General features: G+C 34.9%; 1 protein-coding gene across 50 annotated transcripts in view; it reads right to left on the bottom strand.

Moving 5' to 3' along the window:
* TRDN (triadin) overlaps nt 1–26,409 on the bottom strand; it is a 950,114-nt gene that overhangs the window by 831,567 nt on the left and 92,138 nt on the right. For all 50 annotated transcript variants that reach the window (XM_053710723.1, XM_053710722.1, XM_053710726.1 and 47 more), the window contains exon 3: nt 5,699–5,830. In XM_053710723.1, coding sequence (XP_053566698.1) covers nt 5,699–5,830 — 132 coding nt within the window. The remainder of the gene's footprint in view (nt 1–5,698; nt 5,831–26,409) is intronic.

The raw sequence follows: 26,409 nt of genomic DNA, 5'->3' as shown, positions 1-26,409 counted from the left end.
GAGAGCAAAAGAAAAGGGGAGGGAGAGAGACAGCAAAAGAGAGGGGGAGAGAGAGAGCAAAAGAGAGGGGGGAGAGAGAGCAGAAGAGACGGGGAAGATAGAGCAAAATAAATTGGGCAGAGGGAGCAAAAGAGAGGGGGGATAGAGAGAGAGAGAGAGCAAGGGGTCGAACCGCTGTACTGCAAATAATGGCCGTGTACACAGGCTTTAGGACAGTATGAACTACATACTGTGTACCTCTCTAAGTACTATAAAAACAACCAAATACCAAGAGGTTTCTGAGTCAGAAATCAGCCTACCATTGGTAGAAACAACAAAAGGTTTTGCCTACGCTGGTGTCAAATCTTGAACAAGTGCTCAATGGACCTAATCCTTCTGGTCATTGAGGAATGTACTAACATCCTAGCAACTGTGAGAGAGGAGCTGGCTGAATTTAACAATAACAAACTACATATCCTGAGGGATGACTCCAGTGAGGCTTGGATGGAGAAACTCAGTAAACAAGTAAACGACTATAAGAAGGAGCTTATGGCATTTAAAAATCAGAAAATAATCAAGGTGGACAATGACTACAAAGACAAGAGGATATATTCCTGGCTATATGGTAGCAACCAACAGAGAGGCCCACAAAGACCACGACGCCAAAGGCAATATCGCTCTAGGTTCCTAAACACAGTGGACAGTAGTTCAGGATCCGATAACGAAGCTGGCTAACAAGAACAAAGACAGCTGAATCAAGCACCCACCACATCCAATACCCATTTTTTAGGGGTTACAACAAGATCAGCCAACACACGAGGCCGAGGCCGCACCCGAGGAGGGGGAACTATTGTGGCATGAAGACCTCCATTACCACCAAGGTAATGAACCCAGACATTGTTTTTAATATCAGCAACAGGACACTCACAGAAGGAGAGATTAGCCTTCTCAATAAAGGCCTCACATTTATTCCAACCTTCAGCAATGATGACTTTGACACTTTTCTGGACATACACAGATTTCAGAGGAATCTAAAGCTCAAGGAACATTTTAGGGACTCAAACAGCACCCCAGAGATTAAAAGATTTAAACCTAAAAGCAAATTTGAGCCAAATACATGTGGAACAAGCATTAAAACCTTCACCAGGCTCATCTCAAATGATTCAGACAATGCTAAAATGGACAAACATCGCCCAAACCTCACAAAGGCAGAGAGAGTGGCTATAAAATCTCTAGCCTCTGATGCTGACATTGTCATACGTCCGGCCGACAAGGGTGGTGCCATTGTCATTATGGACTACGCCCAATATCGCACTGAAGTCCTGCGACAACTAAGTGACAACTTGACTTACAAAAAACTCACCTGGGACCCCACTACAACATTCAAGAAAGAAATTGATGTGACACTTACAAATGCTGTACAACAGAAATGGATTGACCAAGATGAGTTTGACTTCCTGAGTTGCACTCACCCCATTCACCCTATACTGTATACTCTGCCTAAAATCCATAAGGATCAGCTTAATCCCCCTGGCAGGCCGATTGTATCCGCCAGGGGCTCGCTGCTACAACCTTTGGCCCAGTATGTGGACGCCATCCTGCAACCTATTGTGAGATCTATGGATTCCTACATTAAAGACTCTGGTGACCTCATTAGGATTCTGAATTCTGTGGAAGGTATCACAAGTGAGGACATACTTGTGACAATGGACGTGAGGAGTCTATACACAGTGATCCCGCACGACGAGGGAATAGATGCTATTTCTACAGCACTTGACAGATACCCCTATGTGGGCCCTCCAATGACCTTTATTCTTGACATTCTTGACAAGTGTTTGAAACGTAACTATTTTCGTTTTGAGAACATCTTCTACCAGCAATTAACCGGAACGGCGATGGGATCTAACGTAGCCCCATCCTACGCAAATCTCTACATGGAGCAGTATGAAAGGGACACCATGAAGGTATATAACCATGAAATGGTTAAACACTACAGACAGTACATCGACGATGTCTTCCTAATATGGTGTGGCCCTGTTGATTTACTCACTGAATGGGTAACTAAACTTAATGCTCTAACTTGTCCCATCAAGTTCGAACTAAAATTTGACCTAGACCAGATAGATTTTCTGGATCTAAGAATCTACAAGAAGGAAGGGAAACTATCTACAACTTTATACACAAAACCCACAGATCGGAATTCTTTACTTGAGGCAACAAGTAACCACCCGCCACATACCAGGAGGGCTATTGTGAAATCCCAAATGATCAGGGTAATGAGGAACAATACTGAGGCAACCAACAGGTTAACCCAAATGGATGAAATGTCCAACAAATTCCTGCAGAGGGGCTACTCACCTGAACTGTTAGAGGAAGTAAGACAAGAATTAATGTCTGAAAACGAACGAACAAACCCTGCTGACAAGAAACCAAGAATGGTTTTTACAACCACCTATAACAAAGGGAAAAAGGTCTTGGCTGATTCTATCAAAAACAGATGGGAAATCCTTGGCACCGACCAAACGCTCCCCTTTAGACATTTGGACCCACCAATCATGGGATACAGATGTGGCAGAAGCCTCAGGGATCTATTGATGCAGACGGACCCCGAGCAAAGCTACACAAAGAAGTGGCTAAAATCCACTAAAACAGGTTGCTTCAGATGCCTGGGGTGCACCACCTGCAGTGGCATGATCCCCTGCAAGGTGTTTTGACACCCACATACCACACAGAAGTACACCATAAGGCACTTTATCACATGCACAACAAGTCACGTTGTATACCTTCTAAGCTGCTGTTGTGGAAAATATTACGTTGGTAAAACATCTGACAACGCATGAATAAGAATGGCAAATCACCGTTCAGCAATTCGTACTGCTTTGGATAAGGGAACAGCAGACCAACCAGTGGCTAGACACTTCCTACAGGCCAAGCATAAGGTAACAGACATACGTTTTATCCTCATTGACCACGTCCCACCGCTACGGCGGGGGGGTAATCGGGATCGAATACTCCTGCAGAGGGAGACCAAGTGGATACACAGACTTGACACCCTTTACCCGAGGGGACTTAATATGTCCAATGACTGGCACTGTTTCCTATAATATCTGTGTAACCAGCAATGGTCCTTCCTCGGACTGTGCATGATACCTTACCCTATATGGCAAGGTTTCCTGATTTAGGCAAGAACATACATTGGCCATATCATCAATATCTGTTTGCATAGTGATAGGATGTTTTACTTTTACTTCCAAAATTTGCCCACTGACTATGCATATGCTTTATGGATTTATCTGGATACCATGGCTCGCTGTTAATATAACCCTGATTTTATCTTTTGCATATAACCACACTTGATTGCCAATTGTAACAGGGGATCTATGATTGTAACACTGAGATCCCACTGTAAGAGTAACATGTTACTCAGGCACAAGACTCTGACATATGTTTTACCAGTATAGGATTTTTGGTTGTTGGTCAATAGGAATAGATATACAGGTAATATATATTTACAAAAATAAATTATATTATCCTTTATGTGAAGAACACTGGAATTTGAAATATGTACAGTAAATACATAGTAAAACACAAAAATACATAAATACATATCTACACACATATATATACATATATATATATATATATATATATATATATATATATATGTGCATACATACACATATTTAGACATAAATATTATGAAAAGAAAACACCAATTACAGCACTCGCTTAGAGAGAGTATAGAGGTTAAGAGTCCCTACCATATAAAATATAACTTTTATTAATAATAAAAATAAAAAATCCGTAGGAGACGGATAAGATGAATAAACATACAATGTTTAAAAATGGCACAGATGGTGATATATGCTGTGTATATCAGTTCATAAGACATTAAAGATACTAAATATTATCAATACCTTTCAAAGCCTTTGAGAAAGCTATGGCAAAATGCGCATTAGGTAACCGCCAACCTGGTGTATACAACTCTGATGTGTGAAATTTGTTCCACATCTATTTGTACTTACTAGCCTAAAATTTGAGTTTTTACTACTTATAATATGACTATTATTTTTTCCCTCCTCATAGATAATATCCTACTGTGTAAAATATGTTCCACTTTTGGATCTAGGTTATATTGGTCTAGCTTTAGTTTTAGATATCCTTTATTGAGCTACTTGCTCCTTACCAAACATATTTTGGGACTGTGTCCCCTTTGATATAATGTATTTTTTTGTGCTCATTTTATAAGGATCCCTACACTTACTTAAACCAGCATATATATGTTAGTATTGCTCATATCTTAGTCCACTACTTGTACTAGATATCCTTTTGTGTGAAATTTGTGCCACATTTGGATTTAGGCATAATATTTTGGGTCTAGTTTCTGGTATCTCCCATTGGGCTAATTGCCCGTCACTGACACACTTTTGGACTGTGTCCCTGCTCCGACAAATCATTGTGTTTACTATATGGGGGTTCCTCTACCTATCCCAGTTATTGATACTATTTAGTATCTTTAATGTCTTATGAGTTGATATACAAAGATCACCATCTGTGCCGTTTTTAAACATTATATGTTTATTTATGTTATTTGTCTCCTACGGATTTTTATTTTTATTATTAATAAAAGTTATATTTTATAAGGTAGGGACTCTTAACCTGCATACTCTCTAAGCGAGTGCCGTAATTGGTGTTTTCTTTTCATAATATTTATCTACTATAATTAGCACTCAGCACCCTCCACAAACTCCTATTTTATGGATATATAGGTTCCTTGAGTAACACACAACAACCCCAGTTTTCACATATTTAGACATGCATATGTATTATATATACATTATAGCCCTTTGCAATCAAACACCTTGTTGTATACCACATACTTTTTAACCCTTATAACCTTTTTAAAATATTTATATGAATAGTTTTTTATCAGATAGTGCTTATATGAGTGTACTGCAATTTACAATGTATTTATGTTGTGTTTAGTTCAACTTTTTTTTAAAATACTACCCTGTATGTGAGGATTTTAGTAAAATGTGATTGCGCTCTGCAGATTACTTTCAACTTGTAATATACACCCTATTTCTAATGTATGAAAAAAACTGATTTCCCTTGTGTGCAACAGTTAGAGCGCCACTTGTAATCTAGCCCATAGTTGATTGTTGTCAGTTCTGCATTGTTCATTTTTATTATGGTTTATGTGTGTATACAGCCTAGTATGTAAACAAATGCCTTATTTAGTGAAAGAAGATGGGAATGATGAAAATAAAATATAAATATTTATATTTTTATATTGTACTTTTATAGAAAAAATATAATAAATGTAATTTTAAAATTATTTATAAACATATTGAATTTACTAATTAAATTAAATGTATTTAAATATAATATGATTAACAGCTGTAAAGGCAAGAAAAATATTTGGGACACTAAATAAAATTAGAACTGCATAAGAAGACTAGAAATAGATTTTTACTTACAATAATTATTTATAAACATAATTTGTCCAGCATTTTAGATGGAAGGTAGTCTAATAATAATAATGTTTTTTTTATATAAAATATATTTTATATGTGAGATGCATACTTAGCTACAAGAACAATAAACAGACTTTTGTAAATACATTTATTAAAGCATTGAAAAACTCTTCAATGGCTAATGAGACTATCAATCCTACTGGCTTGCGCAGTGTGCGTAAAGTGTTGCATGTTGTAAATACCTTTTTGATCATCATCGAGGGCTATGATGTCAGACATAGTAGAAAATATGGCGTACAGCCAATCAGTGGTGTCGTCAACAACTTCATGTATAACTTTGACTGGCTCATTCCTGAATTTGTTTAGAGAACCTCCTGAGTGCAGTTTAAAACAAAAGATGGGTGAAAGAGAGTTCCATGCAATTTCCCTGCACTGATATCTTTTTATTTACATCTTCATAAATCCTACCATAAAAAAATAAATATGTTGTTTTCTATGTGTTTATGTTTTTTTTTCGCAAATCATAGATAAAATGATGTCATTCTTTATGATACTATGATATTTGCTCCCATTTAGGAAATGCACAGAGAAATAATAATAGCAGTAGTTGTAATAATAATGATAATAAAAACAATCATGTGTTAATAATTTTTAAGATTACATTTTAAATGTATAATATGACTTCCTTCCTAAAATGAGATGTGTATATGTAACTGTTTGTAATAGTGGTATGAGCAGAAGATAATAGAAATAAATGATAATTTATAAATAAGATCAGACAAAAAAACTAAGGAAAGAAATGTGAAGAAACATAGGCATTTAACCCTATGATATATTTAAATGTTGCAATCATTGATTTCTATGGAGAGACAAAAGGAGTTTTCCATTATGCGATATTCTATTTCTAATAGAATATCAGAAAGCACAACCTTATTTATAATTTTGTCTAAGAATAAAGATAAATTGGAAGCTTGCTGTATGTTCTTTGCTGACTTTCTAATGCTGTCACCATTTATAAAAATCAGATAAATCCATAAGAACTGCAATTAAATTATTTAAGCAAGAAAATATTATTAGTCAAGTGTAATAATTATATAAATAGCTAAGATGTCATTAAGCAAACTAGAATGTATTCTATAATAGCTAAATATGTCCTTCAATCCTTTAACGCATCAATGTGGCATATTACATTTTTTTTCTATGTCCATAAGATGAATACATCAAATTTAGAAGAGGAAATTACATAAAAATAATACATTTGCTTTAATCTGAATTTTTTGTTTACCACCATTTCTAACTGCAGTGTTGCTCCAAACATGCCAAAAAGACAAAAACTAGAATACAGCTAATTTATTCCCAAGAAATGCACACAACATGAACAGGCAAGATGCAGACATATAATGTGTGATGGGAAAAAACGAAATACCTCTGCATGTCTCACAATAAAAAAGTGGTCATTCTATTGGGACACACAACTTTTTTTTTTTTAATATGATATATTTATAATACATAAATTAACATCCTTTTCCTGGTTTTTGAGAATTCCATATCATATATAATATAGTTTAATTAGTGAGAACACATATGCAAATAAAATCTCACATGTTTAATACAATGACTTATTAAAAATGTGAAATTTAGCAAGGAAATTACATTCTAGAATCATTCAAACTTTTACATCCATGAAATTGATAATTAGCTTTCACCACATTTTTTTTCTCTTATAATGTCTATTTTTTTATCTGAAAAATATGAGACAGAAAGTACTTAGTGGTGTCATTTTTACAGTGAACATTGACAGAGTATTGTAAGTCCCAGAGGTGGAAACCGTGCTAAAAGGAGCATGCAAAAAATGTGTTCTTGCCTATTAGGCTTTCAGCTTCCATCAAAGCCTTGCCAGCAAAAGATTCATGTGGTCCTATTTGGACAAATAATATATAAAAGAAGGAACACTGAATAACAAAAGCATTATGGCACAACATGCACTACAAGTTAGCAAGAGGTATTTCAGCTAATGGCAAAAACCTTTAGACATGAAACACTTTAGCTTTTAATATTATGATTAAAGTGACTGTTCCTTTTATGCTTGATGCATTATGCTCTGCAAGTGTTGTATATGTATTAGAATACTATTGCAAAAGGAGAATGAGGTAAAAATGAGTGTACAATACATACTCATGTACTGTATAATATAGTTTTCTAACAGCAATACAACAGTAAGAATAAATATTTAGCCAGTTGAGGTTTCATTTAGCTAAACTGAGCTGATTTGTCAGCATATGAACATTGCACAAACATATTTATTTCCCACAGTACTGCAGAGAAAACTTCCTGAAATATATAAATCACTAGTCTACAGGCCTAATGGTTCTGAATCAGTCTATCTATCTATCTATTTATCTATCTATCTATCTATCTATCTATCTATCTATCTATATCTAATATATCTATCTAACTATCTTTATCTATCAATCTCTATCTATCTATCTATCTATCTATCTATCTATATTTATATCAATGATCTATCAATGATCTATCAATGATCTATCAATGATCTATCTATCTATCTATCAGCTATATATCTATATATCTATCTACATCTAATATATCAATCTTTATCTATCTATCTATTAATTGTTCATCTATCTATCATCTATCGCTACATATATTTAAATGTGGTTTTGGGTATGTGTGTGAATGTGTGAGATAGTCTGAGCACATTTGTGTGTATGTGTGTGTAGCATACACTTTAAGCATTCCAAGTAAATTAATACAATTGGAACACATAGACTTGCACTAGATGTTCTAAAAAACATTGCTTAAAGGATAATAGAAATAATGTTGGTGTGCCATCGTTCAAAAATACATGTGTTTAATTAAAAATGGAAATAACTTTGTGTCTGGCTCATTTTATCTACACATAGTTTTTCTGTATGGTTCTGTAAGTTAATTTGTTGTTTTCTTTTATTGGTGCTATATAAGAGATATAACCAGAGCTAAATCACAGACATAAATTAGAAGAATTAGCATAAAGAATTAAAGTATTAAGTTTCAGATCTGTACACATACCCATAGAAACTATAACTATCTATAGTAATTTTGTTTAGAAACAATGGATAGTAAAATGCATGGGAAGTTATAGCTTTACTTTTGGTTGAGAGTACTCCCTTAATAAAATAATTTATAGTTTTTATTATTCAGAATATACATCTAATGTTCAGATAGAAATGTAATACAATGAATGAGACCTTGATCAGATAATTGGCACCTACAGTATGTGGTTAATCACAGATTATAAATTGTAATATTTGTTGCTCTTTAAAGACATCTTTAATTTTTAAAATTATGAAAGTAATATGATATAATTGTATTTACCAGATTTCTCAGGAGTTATTAGAGGTATCAGTTATTGATTGTCACTTCTAATCTATTTGTTATATTTAATGCAATGGACTTATTTTATTTTATTTCACCATAGATGAGAAAATACTTATATTAAATATGTATAATATCTAAATTGTAAAAAATGTGTGTGATAGGTCTGAAATTATGATAATTCTGTTGAAGGTGTTTGTTTAAATGAATACGCAAAAGCATTAGGCACATGTTTAACGGCAAAACTGAATCGAATGATCTTTTAGAATTAACTGGCAGCTGCAATTTCATGAAAACAAGTGCACCAGAAAGAATAGATTATAGCACAACAATAAGTTATTTAAAGCAGCCATGACATACTTAAGCTGATTACACATAACTATTTTGCTTATATGTACACTTTACAATCGAAGGTTGTTTATACCAATAAACCTTATTAAAAAGAGGAAATATGGTGAATAAAAAGCAGCACCTTATTGTAGATAAGATTATAATTTCTGATAATTATGCAAACTGTAGGATGACTCAAGCCTATGAAGTAACTGACCTAATGTAGCTTACTGAAGCAATCATCTTTATATGTTATATGTAGATAACTGTTGGCTTGAGACAGCAATGTTTTGTAATGATTGACATAAAGGAAAGGAAACAAAAAATGAAGGAAGGATTCATTTCACATGAAAGAGGATGGTATAAAAATTGAGCAATGTTGATTTGGGATTATGTGAATTTTAAGTAAAATGTAGTGTGTATAGGTGATAAGGCAAGAAAGGACAGAAAGGGAAAAGTTTAGTATTACTAAATTCATTTTTAGGAACTCTATGCTTCTGTTTAAACTTACGCTCTCTTTTTCTCTCAACTTTCTATAACATATTAAATCTTAAAGTAGGCCCTCCAAAATACATTCTGGAAAGATTATTTTTTTTCTTTAGTACAATATGGGGTCCAGTTTTAATTATTATTTTTGATTGGTACTGACAATAGATTATAAAAGCACGGGGGGATGAAAAATAATGCAACATAATGGTACGTAATATATAATGTATCTACTTCTAACATGTCCATCTGATAAAGTGTATGTGTGGCTCTCGCTAACTATCTTTTTTGGCTTTAAAGTAACTGATAATGTTTTAGCAGTGTTGAAAAGTACACTAGAGTGCACCAAGAGACACTTATAGTACATTTTCAGCTTTTTCTTTAAAAGAAGTGCCCCTTGTCAAGACTGTAAAAACAATCAGTAAGAGTCATTAAAGAAGTCCTGTCCAGTCATAAGAATGGATAAAGTGAACAAAGTGCCAATATCTAGTAGGTGTATGCAATGAAAAGTTTTTACATATTTGTATTAAAAGCTTTTATGCAAAATACGAGAGAGAGTGTGAGAGAGAGGGTAAGACAGAGGCAAATGGTGTTGGTAAAATGACGGTAGATACATTTGTTGCTAGTTATGGGGGTATGGGCCCGATGTTAAAATTATTCTCACAAGGGCTAAGAGTCTGACACCAGTGGACAAACTCAACAAATTTATATTGATCAGTAAGTTTCAGGGTGCCAGGAATCAGACTGAGACGAGAAGTGCAAAAATAATCACACTTTTATTAATAGCAAAAAATAATAAAAAGTCCACAAGACAAAAAACAAGCCAGGAACAAGCTAGGGATCAGGAACAAGGAGGGACGTCAAACAGCCAGGTAATACACTGGAACTCACAAACAGGTCTGAGACAATGCAAGGGCAAAGCGTACTGAACATGGGCCCTTTAAATAATAAGTGATCACATCACAATTCTGAGACTGTAACCTGTCTCACACAGATGATGTACACCAGTCTGGCCATAAAAGGGCGTACAGGAAATGAGCAGCATCAAACACTATGCACCAGAGTCAGCAAGAGAGGTGAGTAAAATGGCTCCCAGCAGCACATGGCAAACAAATCAGGGAAGGTTACTTGAGTCTGAAGGAACTCACATTTCTTGAGTTTACAAAACAGGCCGTTCTAATGTAGTCTCTGAAGAACCCATGTAACATCAGAACGATGAGCCTCAAGTGTGGGTGAGAGTATGAGGATGTTGTCTAAATACACCACAACACACTGTTGCAACATTTCTCGTAGGACATCATTAATCAGTTCCTGGAAAACATCAGGAGCATTACATAGGCCAAAGGGCATTACAAGATACTCATAATGCCCGCTTCTGGTGTTAAATGCTGTTTTCCATTCGTGGCCCTCCTTGATCCTAACGAGATTGTACGCTCCTCTCAAATCAAGTTTAGAAAAGACCGTAGCTCCCTTGAGGCGGTCAAAGAGTTCCATAATGAGCGGAATAGGGTAAGCATTCTTAATGGAAAGATGATTAAGACCCCTATAATCGATACATGGTCTTAACTCGCTACCCTTTTTTTCACAAAGAAGAAGCCAGCCCCTGCAGGAGAGCAGAATTTGCAGATGATCCCCCACGACAGAGCATCGGCAACATACTCCTCTATAGCACAATTCTCAGCAACAGACAGAGGGTAAATCTGGCCCAGAGGAGGAATGGCTCTGGGTTGCAGGTCTATGGCACAATGGTAAGACCGGTGAGGAGGCAACGTACCGGCACGCACCTTGTTAAAAATGTCTAGGAATTCTCTGTACTCCTCTGGCAATTGAGATACCGAAGAAGTGCACAAGACTTAAACTGGTTTCTGAAGACAAGTGGAAATACATTGCAGAGACCACAACAAAATTTCGGACCTGCCCCAGTCGAGACTGGGATTGTGCTTTTGGAGCCAGGGTTAACCCAGAACAACTGGAAAATGTGGAGAATCACCTGAAACTGGAGGGTTTCAAAATGGAGAGCCCCAACAGCCATGGATAAAGGAGCGGTTTCGTGAGTAACGAGTGTGGGCTGAAGGGACCTGCCATTAATGGCCTCAATAGCAAGCAGAACGGACCGAGGCAAAACAGGAATGGAGTGCTTTGATACAAAAGCACTGTCAATGAAATAGCCAGCAGCACTGGAGTCAACAAGAGCCTGGGTGACTACGGAGGAGTCCACCCTGGAAATGACAACCGTGACCAAAGGTTTCTCCTTTAGCGGTTCCGGGGATGAGGATAAACCACCCAAGGTCTGCCCCCGACAGGACCTTAGGTGTGAGTGTTTCCCGGCCGTGTAGGACAAGACTTCAAAAGGTGGCCCTGTAACCCACAATAGAGGCAGAGCCCCTCCCTCCTCCTAAAGGCCCTCTCCGCCGTGGAGAGATGCCTGAATCCCAACTGCATCGGCTCAGCAGTACCGAGTACGTCAGACAGCCAGGTAATACACTGGAACTCACAAACAAGTTTGAGACAATGCAAGGGCAAAGCAGAGGCCCTTTAAATAATAAGTGATGACATCACAATTCTGAGACTGCAACCTGTCTCACACGGATGATGTTCACCAGCCTGGCCATTAAAGGGCGTGCAGGAAATGAGCAGCATCAAACACTATGCACCAGAGTCAGCAAGAGAGGTGAGTAAAATGGCTGCCAGCAGCACATGGCAAACAAAGCAGGGACAAAACCCTGACAGTAAGAGTCATTAAAGAAGCTTCCTAAGACAAGTGAGTTACTTGGTTACAAGAATGGCAAATGAAACATTTTTGGAGTGTTTACATGTTTGTATTTAATGCTTTTAAGCAATATATGAGTGACAAAGGGCTCAGAATTCAATACCTCGCCAATCAGATGAGATGATTTAAAAAGTCTTAAACACAAATTTTATCTTGAGAAATGTTTATGTTGCTCTGTAGTGTTCTTTAAGTGAAACAGAGACTCCTACATTACAATACGAGGTCTTAACAAAATCCCAAAGATTTTGCGTGATTTCTCTCCATGCCGGTGAGCTTTTGAATATCAGGCCCAGAGAGAGAAGGTAAGACAGAGGCAAATGGTGCCAGTAGAGTGAAGGTAAATGTTTGTTATGCGGGTAAAGGCCTGATGTTGAAAGCATTGTCACAATAGCGACGTGTTATAAAGGGATCCGCATTGCCGTTGAGATTGCAGGTGAAATGTTCTAAAGGGATGACATCACTGTTAGAAGGCAATCTCGCCTTCACTGTGGGAATGCTGGTTCTCTGCAACTAGCAGACTGTTAAAAGCAGTAACACCATGTGCAGCGAATGTGTAATGTAAATCATCCCTTTAGACAGTATAATATGACAATACAATTTACATGTGTGAATCAAAACTTATCCTCTTTTCTAACAATACAATAGTGATACTTGAACATAAATAATAAACTAATGAGCTGAGGGAGTGTAGGTTTATTGTACATATGTATATAGTGTGCTATATAAATGTATAACTCTTTTGCACATTACAAATTGAAAGAAAAAAGTTAGCAGGCAATCGAAAGTCCGATGAACACTAACTTCAGGATTTTGGATACCACAACTGTGCTAATGTCTCCCTTTATAGACGCACTTAACCGACACCGCGTAAGACCAACTATGCTAAACCTGAAGTGAGTTACAAATACTTTTACATTCCAAAGTTCTTTACATTGAAGAAAATGTTCTTTTTATTTTAAAATATATATTTCTGTACAATATATATGTATGATTATTTTTTTAAATCTATTTATTTTTCATCTATCATCTATCTATCTATCTATCTATCTATCTATCCCTATATATCTATAGGAATATATAAAGACAGACAGACAGACAGATAATAGATATTGAATATACATACTGTATACTGTATATATAGAAATATGTATTTTAAAATAAAAAGAACATTGTTTTCTACGTGAATAACATTGAAATGTATAGTACTTATATCAAAACACATTCTAGTTAAATTAAACACTCTTTGCCATATACCATATGCAACTTTTTTAACCCTTACAGTTTACTACAGGTCTGAAATTGCAGTTCTAGCTTTTGCTTAAACACAAAGTGTTATATTCTTTGGAAACACTACAGTAGATTCTTTGCAATTAACGCCAGTTTAACACCTCTAGAATAGATATATGTTTAAAAAATATTGTGTATATATATATATATATATATATATATATATATATAAAACTATGTATTTAAAGATAAAAATATTTTTTTCATGTGTAAAATATGCATAACTACATTCAGGTTGAACGCACTTGGTCTAACGCGGTGTCAGGTTCGCATGCGAGCAATAAGTGTTAGGGTTTTTTTTAACAGCTCACTCCACTAAAGTCTAGGGGGAGAAGAAGTTAACACGGCCGAGATATCTGAAGTCATGAAGTTAGCACGCATCTGGTTTCACTGGCACGCAAACCCACACGCATTAAATGTTTACTTTTGTCTGCACTTTACCAAAATAGCTAAATAGCGCGCCACTTATAATATGGCTCTATGTATTTTAGGTAAGTTTGATATTTAAATAAATGTGTTCTTAACTTTTGGCGGGCTCTTTTGTGTACTTTAGTGTAAAGGATAATAATATCGCAAAGAAGACCGATGCCGCTGCTTTTTTATTTTACAGTGTTCGTTTTTTTAAACTTTTCACTAGACTTGTGCCCCAGCAAATAATTAATTTTGGTTATTATATTTAGTTAATATTTAGAAAATTAGTTTTTCAAAATATTCGTTTGCTTCACTATTCGGTATTAATTTAGTGGTAAAATGAAACAAATTAATTTTCTGTAACATTTAAATTAGTTGTCATTAAAGCTAATGTAAATGCTTTGCTGCACTAATCACAACCCTTTTCCACAGAGCCCAGGGGTGATCTAATAGGAGGCTTAGTGCTGCGGATCCCAGAGCCTGCGCTAAAGAACATTCTTCTAAGACTTCTATTAGAACGGCCCTGGGCTCTATGTAGAAGGGTCGGATTTTGTGCAGCTCCTCAGCCCTCTATAAGCAAGTATTTTATCTTTTAAAGCTAATTTAAAGTAAACAAATATATATATATATACCGTATATATATATATATATATATATATATATATACTAACAACTTTCTTTAGTACATATTAGTTTTCTTTAAATCAGTGTTTCTTAAAGGGAACCACAACACCTGCTTCAAATGTTCTAAACTAACTTGTTCTAATAGTGCAAAATAAACCAACTAACAATTATATATGCAGTCTTTTCATCTTTTCATTCTGTTGTAGAAAACCAGTTTAATAATTTAAAGGTTAATCTGCAGCCTAGCACTTGCTATGTATGCTGCCATATTGTTACGTACGTTCTACATTAGTAGGTCATGTGACTCACACGGCACCTTCTGCAGTGTTTGAGAGGAACGGCTACAGGCACTGCTATAATTATAAATACCAAGAGCAGGGAAGGAAGCAGGAGGAGGAGGAGGAGGGGGAGGGCGACTCAGGGCTCTTGAGACTGTAAGTACCTTAGATGAATGCAGATGTTTCTAGTTACAATTATATCTGCAGCAAGAGTTTGCTCTTTGTCTCCGGAGCCTTTCTTCCCCCTGTGCATTTCTCTCCCCCTCCCACTTCCTTCCCTGCTCTTTGTATTTATAATTATAGCAGTGGCTGATGCCGTTCTTCTCAGACACTGAACATGATCACTCTGCTTCCTCAGCGTTAGTTATAGCAGAAGGTGCTGTTTTTGTCATATGACCCACTGTAGTGTAAAGTACTTCACAATATGGCAGCATACCTAGCAGATCATAGGCTACAGATCAACAGAATGCAGTAAGATGAATACCACATACAGAATAGTAGTTAGTTTATTTTGCATAATAAGAGAACGTTAGTAAAAAACATTTCTCACCCTCCAGGTGATTATTAGTTAAGATATAATGAATATCTGGCCTGTTAAGAGTTGAGAGACACTGTTTTAAATTAACTTGTGCGTTCATTCAGATACTTGTTTTGTGAAAACAAAATTAATATCCGAAGTTTTGTTACGAATATGCATTTGTAACAAAACTAATGCACTTGTCTACTTTGCTCTGTATAAAACATGTTTTTTTAAAAATTGACAGCTTTTAAAAATTGTATTTTTATAGCCGCTACAAGTTCACACTGTACTCTAGATGTAGATAGTTCTAATATCGCAATTGAACTCTACCAAATATGTTATATATTAATAACACATCTGTACAGTGCGATCTTGATATTAGAACTAAATGCATACAGTACAGTGTAAACTTGTAGCAAACTTGTACAATATTAAAAATGCCATCTATTTTTAAAAACATGTTTTATACAGTGCAAATTTTTTTTAAAAAAAAGGAATTTTGTAAAATGAAAAAAAGCAGCTGCTGTCTTCTAGGGGAAATTATTATCCCATACATAAAATTTTCTTCCTAAAAAGAAAAGAACATGCAAAAACGTATTAACTTATTTTAAATATATAATATAGTATTTTACAGTATAATGCATACTATAACAAACTATATTCACGTGTACAATATACACCACTCCTCAGCTCATACAGTATATGTTTCTTAATTAACAATAGTGATTGCATAATTGTGAATATATAGGCAACCAGTATTATAATTGGGAAACATCACCAGTTACTTCTAATATTCTCAACAAAATCTGCCAGCTTAGGTGCACCTTTTCATATATATATATATATCTGTCTCATCATTATTTCAGTTGCAATATAAGCAATTGTAAGAAATGTACTGAATGTTCATTTAGTTTACATATCTATTATTTGAACTCTTGCTAAACAAAAAACCTTTTTTATATTTTTGAAATGCACAGTATATGTTGTGTAAACATGATTTCAATACATGCCCTCTCCACATTGGCGATATCCGCATTGAATAGCGATATGCTCAGATTGCTGAATAGGCAGCAAGTTCTATACTATCCTATGGAAGTCACATCTCTACTTGTCAGTACAGCAAGGGTCAGCCTACTTTTTTATAGCATTTCACCCGGCAGACGGATTGTGAGACTAGCGAAACTGAAATGAGCATTTCTCACAGACCTGATCAACCTTTAAGCATTCGGCCCTAAAAGTCTAAAACCAGAGGACTAACTCCACCAAGTGTGTACTAATGTATGACCCTGCCCTAGAGTGGCAGATTTGACGTGATAATCATTCTGGTCTTCATATTATTTGCAATATTACTACTAGTTCTGACTGGTTCTTCTTTTGTGTTGAAGTGATGGGAAATTGGTAGCAGAATTGTACAAGGTTTATTTATCAATCTGCGGATGAAGGCCGTCATTAGCAAGCCTGCAGCTAAAAGATAAGAAACAGCTAGTGGTTTAAAATCTACTCAGACTAATCTTACTGGGGTGATTGACAGCCCCTGCTCTCTCACAATCGGTTGCCCAAGAACAGGGGCAGACTTGCACAAGTGGCTGCTCCTGCAATGATAAATGTGAGCAGAAATATGCAGCACGTAAACCGCAATCTGTACTTTGATAAACTGAACCCTATATCTTTAAAGAAGCTTTAAATGAATATTGAACAATTTCTCACTTTTAAGAGCAGATGAAGGATTCTGAATAAACTCTGACTGTTCCTATTGCTTTATCATGTGGATATTTACATTGTTAATATGCTGTTTAGGAGAGCTTGACAACTGGGACGAGGTTAGCTTTTCTTGCTTTATTTATCCCTTTTTGCCTTTAACATTTTTCTACAGTGATCTTAAATATTAATATTTAGAGCTATGCACATGGGTCCAATGCATTCTTATAATATTAATCTGTGTCCATTTTTAATGCAAAGTACTAGTGTTTAATAGATTCTTTTATTAAATATCTTCGGGGCAAATGCTTTATAATTTAACGTTCTAACACATTATCTGTCAAAAGAGAATAATCAAACAGAGTTGTATGAAAAATTATTTTTAGCCAAACATCTTTATTATTGTTTTAATGTGATTTTCAGCTTAGGTAAATGATGCATAAGATAAATTTCTTACAAATGAGTAAATAACATAAACACACTGAAGCAGCAATTCATCATCATTTTTCCCACAATACAAAAGATACTGGTTGACAGATTGCCAAGATTAGTGAAATCTATTGTTTATGATATTAAAGAGATTTTTTCTAAATAGGTTTCAGTGGTGTATATGTGATATTTCAGCAACTGTGAAAGTGTTTTGACAAAAACACTTTGGGCTACATTACAAGTGAAGCGCTAATTTAATGTGCAGCCGTAAAAGAGTAAATTTGTCATTTACGGGCACAGGTTAAATAACCAGCCGTTACAAGTGGCTGGTTAATGCTCCCATGAGCTGGCAGTAGCACTTCGCGCTAAGAGAAATTAACCAGAGGTCAGACCTCTGGTTAATTAAAAAAAATGTCACCCAATTGCCCCCAAAATAAAGTGTAAGTTCTGTTGGCACAGAGGTGGAGGGAGTGGGAGGGATTATACTCTACAAATTTTTTTTTGAAGGGAGAAGGAAGGTTGGGAAGCTACACTACTGCAAAAGAGGAATTGGAAGGCGGTTGTCACCCTAATGATTGTGGGGAGGTAAGAGGCACCACTACACTACAGAATAAAACATAAATTGATCAATAAATAAAAATAATAAAAAAACATATAAACTGGGTACTGGAAGACAGCTGCCAGTACCTAAGGGAGGAGGGAGGGTTGACGAGGGATCACTATACTGCAGAAAGAAATAATACAAAATTAAAATATAAAAAGCTTAACTGCATACTGGCAGACCTTCTGTCAGTACCTAAGATGTTGGTGACGAGTGGGCGTAAGGGAGGGAAGAAAGAGGCAATCTCTACTCTGCATCAAAAATTAACCTTTCAAGCTAACTGCCAGGAATTTCAAGTATGGTGTAATTGCAAGAAGCAATGGCAAAGCCATGCATGCCTGCTATTTATGAACAAAGGGGATGCTAGAGAAGCTTTTATAGCCATTTGTCATATGACTGCAGTAGTTGTGTGTAAATAATTTTAGTGAAAAATGCAAAGTTTGTGAAAAAGTTAACAATTTTTCTTTATATGATCACTTCTGGCGGCCAAATAGTGGTATCAAATATACCAAAATGGACCTAGATCAATACCTTGGGTTGTATACTTTAAAAATATATATATATAGATTTTATAGGTAAATCTAAATATCAAATACTCTATGTCAGCTTAAACAGAGTGATAGCAAAAATGCTAAAAATTCTCCGGTACTTTGGGCAAGTTTTTCCATGACATTTCCGGTAGTAAGGGGTTAAAAGGACATAAAACCTATACTGAAAGTCAAGGCATTTTTACAAACAAGTAACATTGGACCATTGCAGAATATAACCCGGGTTATTAAAGTATTGTATAACTTTAATTGCAAAGGATTCTAAATCTAACCCTAAAAGGTTCTTTATGTACATAAATAGCAAAAAATCTAAGAAAGACAATATAGGTACATTAAAATGCGGGGAGGGTAGCATGATTAACAGTGACAGGGAGAAGGCTGAGATACTAAACCAGTTTTTTTCTTTAGTATACACAAGAGAGGAACCATTGGATGATACTTTGGGACAAAATAGAACATGCCAGCCCATACCATTAATTGTGTTATGTATAGAGGATATCAGGAACAAATTGGATAATATTAAGGTAAATAAAACTCCAGGCCCAGGTGGAATACACCCAAGGGTGTTAAGGGAACTTAGCACTGTTATAGACAAACCTCTACTCTTAATTTTTCAAGACTCCTTATCCTCAGGCATGGTACCCAAGGATTGGCGTAAAGCTGATGTGGTGCCACTCTTCAAAAAGGGAAGTAGGTATGATCCAGGAAGCTATAGACCGTTAGTCTGACATCAATAGTGGGGAAGATATTTGAAGGGATTATAAGGGATTATATTGATAAGCATATTTGTGTAAACAAGATTATGAGTTCTAATTAGCATAGTTTTATGAGAAATAGATCATGTCAAACTAATCTAATTAGATTCTATGAGGAAGGAAGTAAAAATATAGATAAAGGGGAATCAGTTGATGTGATACTTAGATTTTGCAAAGGCGTTTGATACAGTGCCACATGAGAGATTAATGCACAAAATTAAGGGACTGGGAATAGCTGAAAATGTTAGTTTATGGATAAATAACTGGATAAAAGATAGGGAGCAACGAGTAGTAGTAAATTGATCATACTCAGATTGGACAAAGGTAATCAGTGGAGTACCCCAGGGATCAGTGCAGGGCCCTATTCTTTTTAATATTTTTATAAATGACTTGGAGCTAGGATTAAATAGCAACATCTCTAATTTTGCAGATGATACTAAGTTAAGTAAGGTCATTAGGTCAGTGCAGGATGAAATTTCGTTACAAAGGGACCTGCAAAAATTAGAAGTATGGGCAGGTAAATGGAAAATTAGATTTAAAACGGGAAAATGCAAGGTTCTACATTTTGGAAGTAAAAATAAGCAGGCAACGTATTATTTAAATGGAACAAGACTTAGCCAAACACAGGAGGAAAGGGATTTGGGGGTAGTAATAGATAACAAGCTAAAGATTGGTGCACAATGCAGGGCAGCAGCTTAAAAGGATAATAAGATACTAGCATGTATTAAAAGAGACATTGACTCAAGGGAGGAAAGCATAATTCTGTCACTATATAAAGCCCTGGTAAGACCTCACCTCGAGTATGGAGTGCAGTTCTGGGGACCAATCGCAAAAAAAGATATTGCAGAACTAGAAAAAGTTCAGAGAAGGGCCACAAAGCTAATAAGGGGATTGGAGAATTTAACCTATGAGGAGAGGCTAGCCAAACTGGGTCTGTTTTCTTTAGAAAAAAGGCGCTTAAGAGGTGACATGATTATTTTATATAAATATATTCAAGGCCCATATACAGAGATGGTAGAAGCTCTGTTTATTCCAAGAAAATTGTTTGTGACCAGAGGTCACAATTTAAGGTTGGAGGAAAGGAGATTTAATCTCTTGCAACGGAAACGTTTTTTCACTGTAAGAGCAATAAAATTGTGGAACTCATTACCGAAGGAGGTAGTGAATGCCAATACCCTAGATACATTTAAAAAATATTTGGATACATTTCTGTCTATAAAGAAAATTCATGGATATGATTGCTAGTATTAAATGAGTCACCTTTTAGTGGGATTATTTAAGCTTAACTGGAGCTTTTTGTATATATTTTAGATTTGTATAGGTTGAACTCGATGGACTTCGGTCTTTTTTCAACCTCATCTACTATGTTACTATGTTACTACTATATTGAATATAAATAGATATTGCAGTAATTCTCCTGCGTGCTATGCACTAAGGGCAGGATCTCACTAACAGATTGCACTTTACATAAAGAGACAAGTGGAAATAATGTGTTTTTAAGAAAACCTCTATTGTTAAACAGTTATCCTCAATAGAGACGTGAGGCATCTAGGAGCGAGGTCTACCCGTGATGTCAGACGCCATCGGTCACGTGGGGTAGGATCGCAGTTGGAGCTAACACATTGGAGAAGCAGTAAGTTTGCAGCTTCTCTTACATACGCTTGGAAGCCGGACCTCTAAGGTATCTTTTCACTACTTGTGATACTTGTACGCTTTATAGCATATACCCGAACTGGATGAACTGTACAAAATCATTATATAAGGTGATATCTTTAACGTACCAAAGAGAGATTGATGCTATATGAGGACTTTTAAGTCTGTTGTATTTCTCACATTTGGAAGTTGTATCCTAACAGGCACTCTCACAGACTTGTGATATCTGTATGCTTAGTGCATATATCCTAACTAAATTACTGTTTATATTTTAAAGTGATAATTCTCACGGAGGAATTATTTAATTTTTTAGGTCTGTGGGATTTTATGAGTAAATTTTGTACTGAGATGAATTTTTAACTGTTCCGCTGATAAATTGTATAAATGTTCTTAAGGGAGACATCCCTATTTACAATTGTTGATTACCATTTATCATTTTTTAATAAATATTTGTATATATATTGTTCCATTGATATTTCACGTTTAGATATGTTCAGCTGACTAGCGCCCTCACTGTTTTCTTTTATCATCTATACTGACCTTTACTCAGCATGACTGTGACCCATGTTTTATCTTATAATTACACTATTACCATAAAAACAAGTTTATTTAAGGTATGTAAAGTTATATGTGTTCTTGATTCCAAACCTTTCCAGTTTCTATGTTATTCTCAGGACACAATTAACTAATTGTATAAATATTTATGTAGATCTATAAAAAAGAAAAACAAAATAATATATTATTTTAGTTGTAGCAACAATCTCAATTGCTGGTGAATCCAGTCCAGTGGGGTTTGTTATGTGAAAAAAAAGCATTAGCTGTAAATTACTTGATGCCACATGTTTTAGCATAAACTGTCAAACAAAAAGATGTAATGGCTAAAGAATTAGCTTTTAAAGTGCTAGTATACTATATAGCCAGTATGAAGAGATAATTTATTTTTAAGTTACTGGGCAGCTTTATCAAAGGTTTATTTTTGTCACAACTGGAAAATGAGTTTTGATACCTAAGAGAATATATTTTGCTTTTGCATTATTTAACAATAGTTTGTAAATTGTATGGTTCTTTTGCATTGGTTTCTTAATCATAATCAATTGCTGCTTTCTGCAAAAGGCGTAATATAATGATATAAGAAGCCTGTGTAGAATGTACACAACAATCATATAGCGACTGTGACACTGTGACATGGTGTTAATAAGTGCATTAGAAAACACTGCAGGCAGAATGTCTTTACCAGGTGGTAAACAGGGGTCATCACAGTACTGGTTATAGGTGTCTATTGATGATGGTGACAGGTGAATTCATGGAATGGACAATAGAAAAAGGAAGGAAATATGTTAGCACTTTGCCATGAACATTTTGTAGTTATCTTTCAACATTATGCATCTATCACTGGAGACAGAAAAAGTGGTCACTGGAGACAGAGAAAGATATCAGAAAATACAAAAATAAAGAAAACAGTGATCCATTTTTGTACTAGTAAAATGCCAATGATTGCATGATTGTTTAATGATGACTGGTTAAACAGAAAATGGTCCTTACAAATTAATCTGCTATATTTATTAAAACAAAAGAATAATAAAAAAAAACATAACTCAATTATTCATATCCTGAAAAAAATGTTTAGATAAAAACAGTAAAAGTTAATGCTGAAGTAAAATTACTGGAAGTGTAATTGGACTGGTGACAGTTACGTTTTTTTTTTTGGTGCAAGAATAATGGCACTTGTTTAGGCAACACATTGAACCTGTTGAGTGCATTTAATTAGTTAATTTGCCATTCATGAGAAATACAATATCCATATCTTAAACTCAACAATTTTGTTTTGAAAGAATATAGGAGTGTTGGCACTGTGTAAAGATGAGCACTCTAGGAATCTTCAACAATGGTACCAAGTGTGTGCATATGATATCTTGTTTAAAAAACAAATGCTAAAGAAGCCTTTTTGAACAGTAAAAGCCCAGTAAACATTTATTTTTACTTGTATGCCCATTTAAGAGCAAGGACTATAAGAAAGCATTTTAGTTCACAGTGAGCATTAAACAATATTATGCACAAGTATATATAACATAATATAATAACTTAAGAAACATTTTGAAAAAAATATTGATGTTTTATAAAACAACTGTTTCAGAAGTGAGCAACACATATTCCATTTCATTGATAAAACATTTATAATATAAGTTGACTTACCTTCTACTTCATGAACTGCAATCAAATTAAACTTTCCTTCATGAAATGACTCAAAAGGAAAATGTTAGTAAATGCTGCAGCCATTTACAGCAAGTATCTCAGATATGCTTGTCAATTAAAAAACATTACACATAGTAAGTACTATATATCAATATGACTAATGGTTTTAATATATCTTTAACATATAATATATATATGCAGATACAAGAGGATGTAATAGAGCTAGAGGGTGCACTACACTATCTATAGAGAATCTGATAATGAATAATGTCTATAAGCCTCCTAAATATTGGGAGCTTTGTCAAATCAATTGATATACGATAAAAAAAGTATATTTAAATGACTTCCAATTATGTGTGATGGAATACATAATGAATTGGCATAGATACTATTATACTGTGTTTCACAAAAAGACTAAAACTAAATACTTGATTCAAAGTTAAATAACAGGCTAGAAAATGAATAGCAGGTTAAAAAAACGGCTCAGAAATAAATCTTTTGTTCTTATTTGCATGATTTCATAAAGCGTCATTGGCAAATATGAAATATATATAATAGTATATCATAAAAATACTTACAGAGTTAACTGTAAATAAATATAAATTTCTCTATATCACATGATTAATACAATAACAAAAAATAAAAAAAATTAGCAAAATTTAAAAGATAACGGACTTATAAAAAAGTTTACAAAATACACTTAATAGTATTACAGAACATAAAATACAATTGATATAAATTGCTGTCTGTAGCGATAAAGTTCAAGCAATATTGTACTTAATTTTAAAAGTCTGTAAAATATAATAAATTGATGCACATAATCCACAGAGCCAGAAAAAGAGTGACCCTGTAGGGTATCTACTTACACTCCTTACCCCTAATCAATATGAGGTAAGTGTCGTGCAGTATAGGGAGAGTCTTTCCAAAGCTTCCTAGGATTTAGATTATCCCGGCTGTAGTCTCCGTTGATGTGGCAGTTTACATGTAAAACAAGAGAGAAATAATAGTGCAACCCCGTTTGTAAATATCAAACAAAAATATTTATTAGAGAATCGGGTGCTCACATTAAAAGACTTCAATGTCATATGGGGTAATCAGAAAACATATACATGCATATTCAGTCAACATCCAAATGAGTGATTTTTCACTTGCCACAGAATCAGATATACAGTCCAGAACAAAGTTCCTTAAGTTATAGAACGGCAGACTGGTGCATCCTGACGCGTTTCAAAGGTGTTTTAATGATAACCTTCTTTCTCAGAGGATCTTACCATCTGCACTGAAAAAAGCTCCTTTTCAACCGGAGCGGCAACACACCCCCTTTGTGAAAGGAGTATTTGATTGGACACTCGTCAATCATATGACCGCATCTGAATGGCTTATCTAATCACTTTGTACAAATAGCATATAGGCTACTGTATATAGTACAATATATAGTTTTAATACTGGGTCTAAACAAAAATAATAAATAAACACTATGGGGCCTATTTATCATATGTCTGTCGGACCTGATCCAACAGTGCGGATCAGGTCCGACAGACATCGCTGAATGCGGAGAGCAATACGTTCTCTGTATTCAGCATTGCACCAGCAGCTCTTGTGAGTTGCTGGTGCAACGCCACCCCCTGCAGACTCGCAGCAGGGGGGTGTCAATGAACCCGATCATACTCGATCGGGTTGATTTCCGGTGATTCCTGTCCACCTCATCAGAGCAGACGGACAGGGTTATGGAGCAGCGGTCTTTAGACTGCTGCTCCATAACTTGTGTTTCTGGCGAGTCTGAAGACTCGACAGAAACACGGGCCCACAAGCTCCTTACGGAGCTTGATAAATAGGCCCCTATATATTAGTTTTAAAGGTGCCATCTGAGAAGAATATTGAATTTTAATTGTTATTTGAATTGTAATTGTTATTCAAATTAAAACATCTTTTAAATAGGGCTAATATTATAAATATATGTAGCAATCCGTTATGTGACTATCACTTCGGAATATCATGTCTTAGACAATGGCTTCAAAAGATAATGAATACCCGGGATCATAAGGAATAATTATATAAAATAAAAGATCTACTAGCTTTACTGGATATTAGTATTATAGGTACTTATTAGAGATTATGTAAGGGCCGTTTATAGATGCCTATAGATATCATAATCTCTGATTAACAAGATTTAAATGTGAGGATTCTATATATATAAAAATACATATAACTATTACACAACTATTATTTATAGGGAAATTTTTAGTTTTGGTTCTCTGGTCATTAGGAAATGTTCTACATAAAAGACATTAGATTAAATATAGAGATCGATACACCTAGGAGAAAATTTTTTAATACAACTCTTCTATATGTCTATATTAAGCACTTTATATAGCGTGCATTTTCCAGAATTGCTGTAAACATTTAGATATATGTTGCATTCATATTTAAACACAGTAGAACCTCTTTGTTATTTCCAGCTTTATACTTATTTCCCCTCTCTATTTTCATTTTTAATATCTTTTGATCACATTGATTTATTTTAACTAGACTTTTTTTTATATTATTGATACTAGTGATGATCAGTTTTTAACGGAAATATATTTGCTAATTCGCTTTTTATTAAATATTGCCTTTTCTATTATTACTATATGTTAGAACAATATACTAATCACGATAATACAGACACAAGCGATAGATAAAATCTCTAAATCTCGAGCATAAGATCAGACAGCTCTAAGTTCTATTACACAGCGCTGTTTAGTTCATGACATCACATTGATAGTAACTGCTCTAACCAATACCATAAATTAACTACCATGTGATTAGATAAGCCATTCATACATGGTCATAAGATTGACAAGTGTCCAATCAAATACTCCTTTCACAAAGGGGGTGTGTGTCGCCGCTCCGGTTGAAAAGGAGCTTTTTTCAGTGCAGACTGTAAGATCCTCTGAGGAAGAAGGTTATCATTACAACATTTTCGAAACGCGTCAGGATACACCAGTCTGATATT

The sequence above is a fragment of the Bombina bombina genome, chromosome 4, assembly GCF_027579735.1.
Source record: "Bombina bombina isolate aBomBom1 chromosome 4, aBomBom1.pri, whole genome shotgun sequence".
NCBI lineage: Eukaryota > Metazoa > Chordata > Amphibia > Anura > Bombinatoridae > Bombina > Bombina bombina.
Note: the sequence above shows the minus strand (reverse complement) of the source record. Positions and strands in the feature narration are given on the sequence as shown.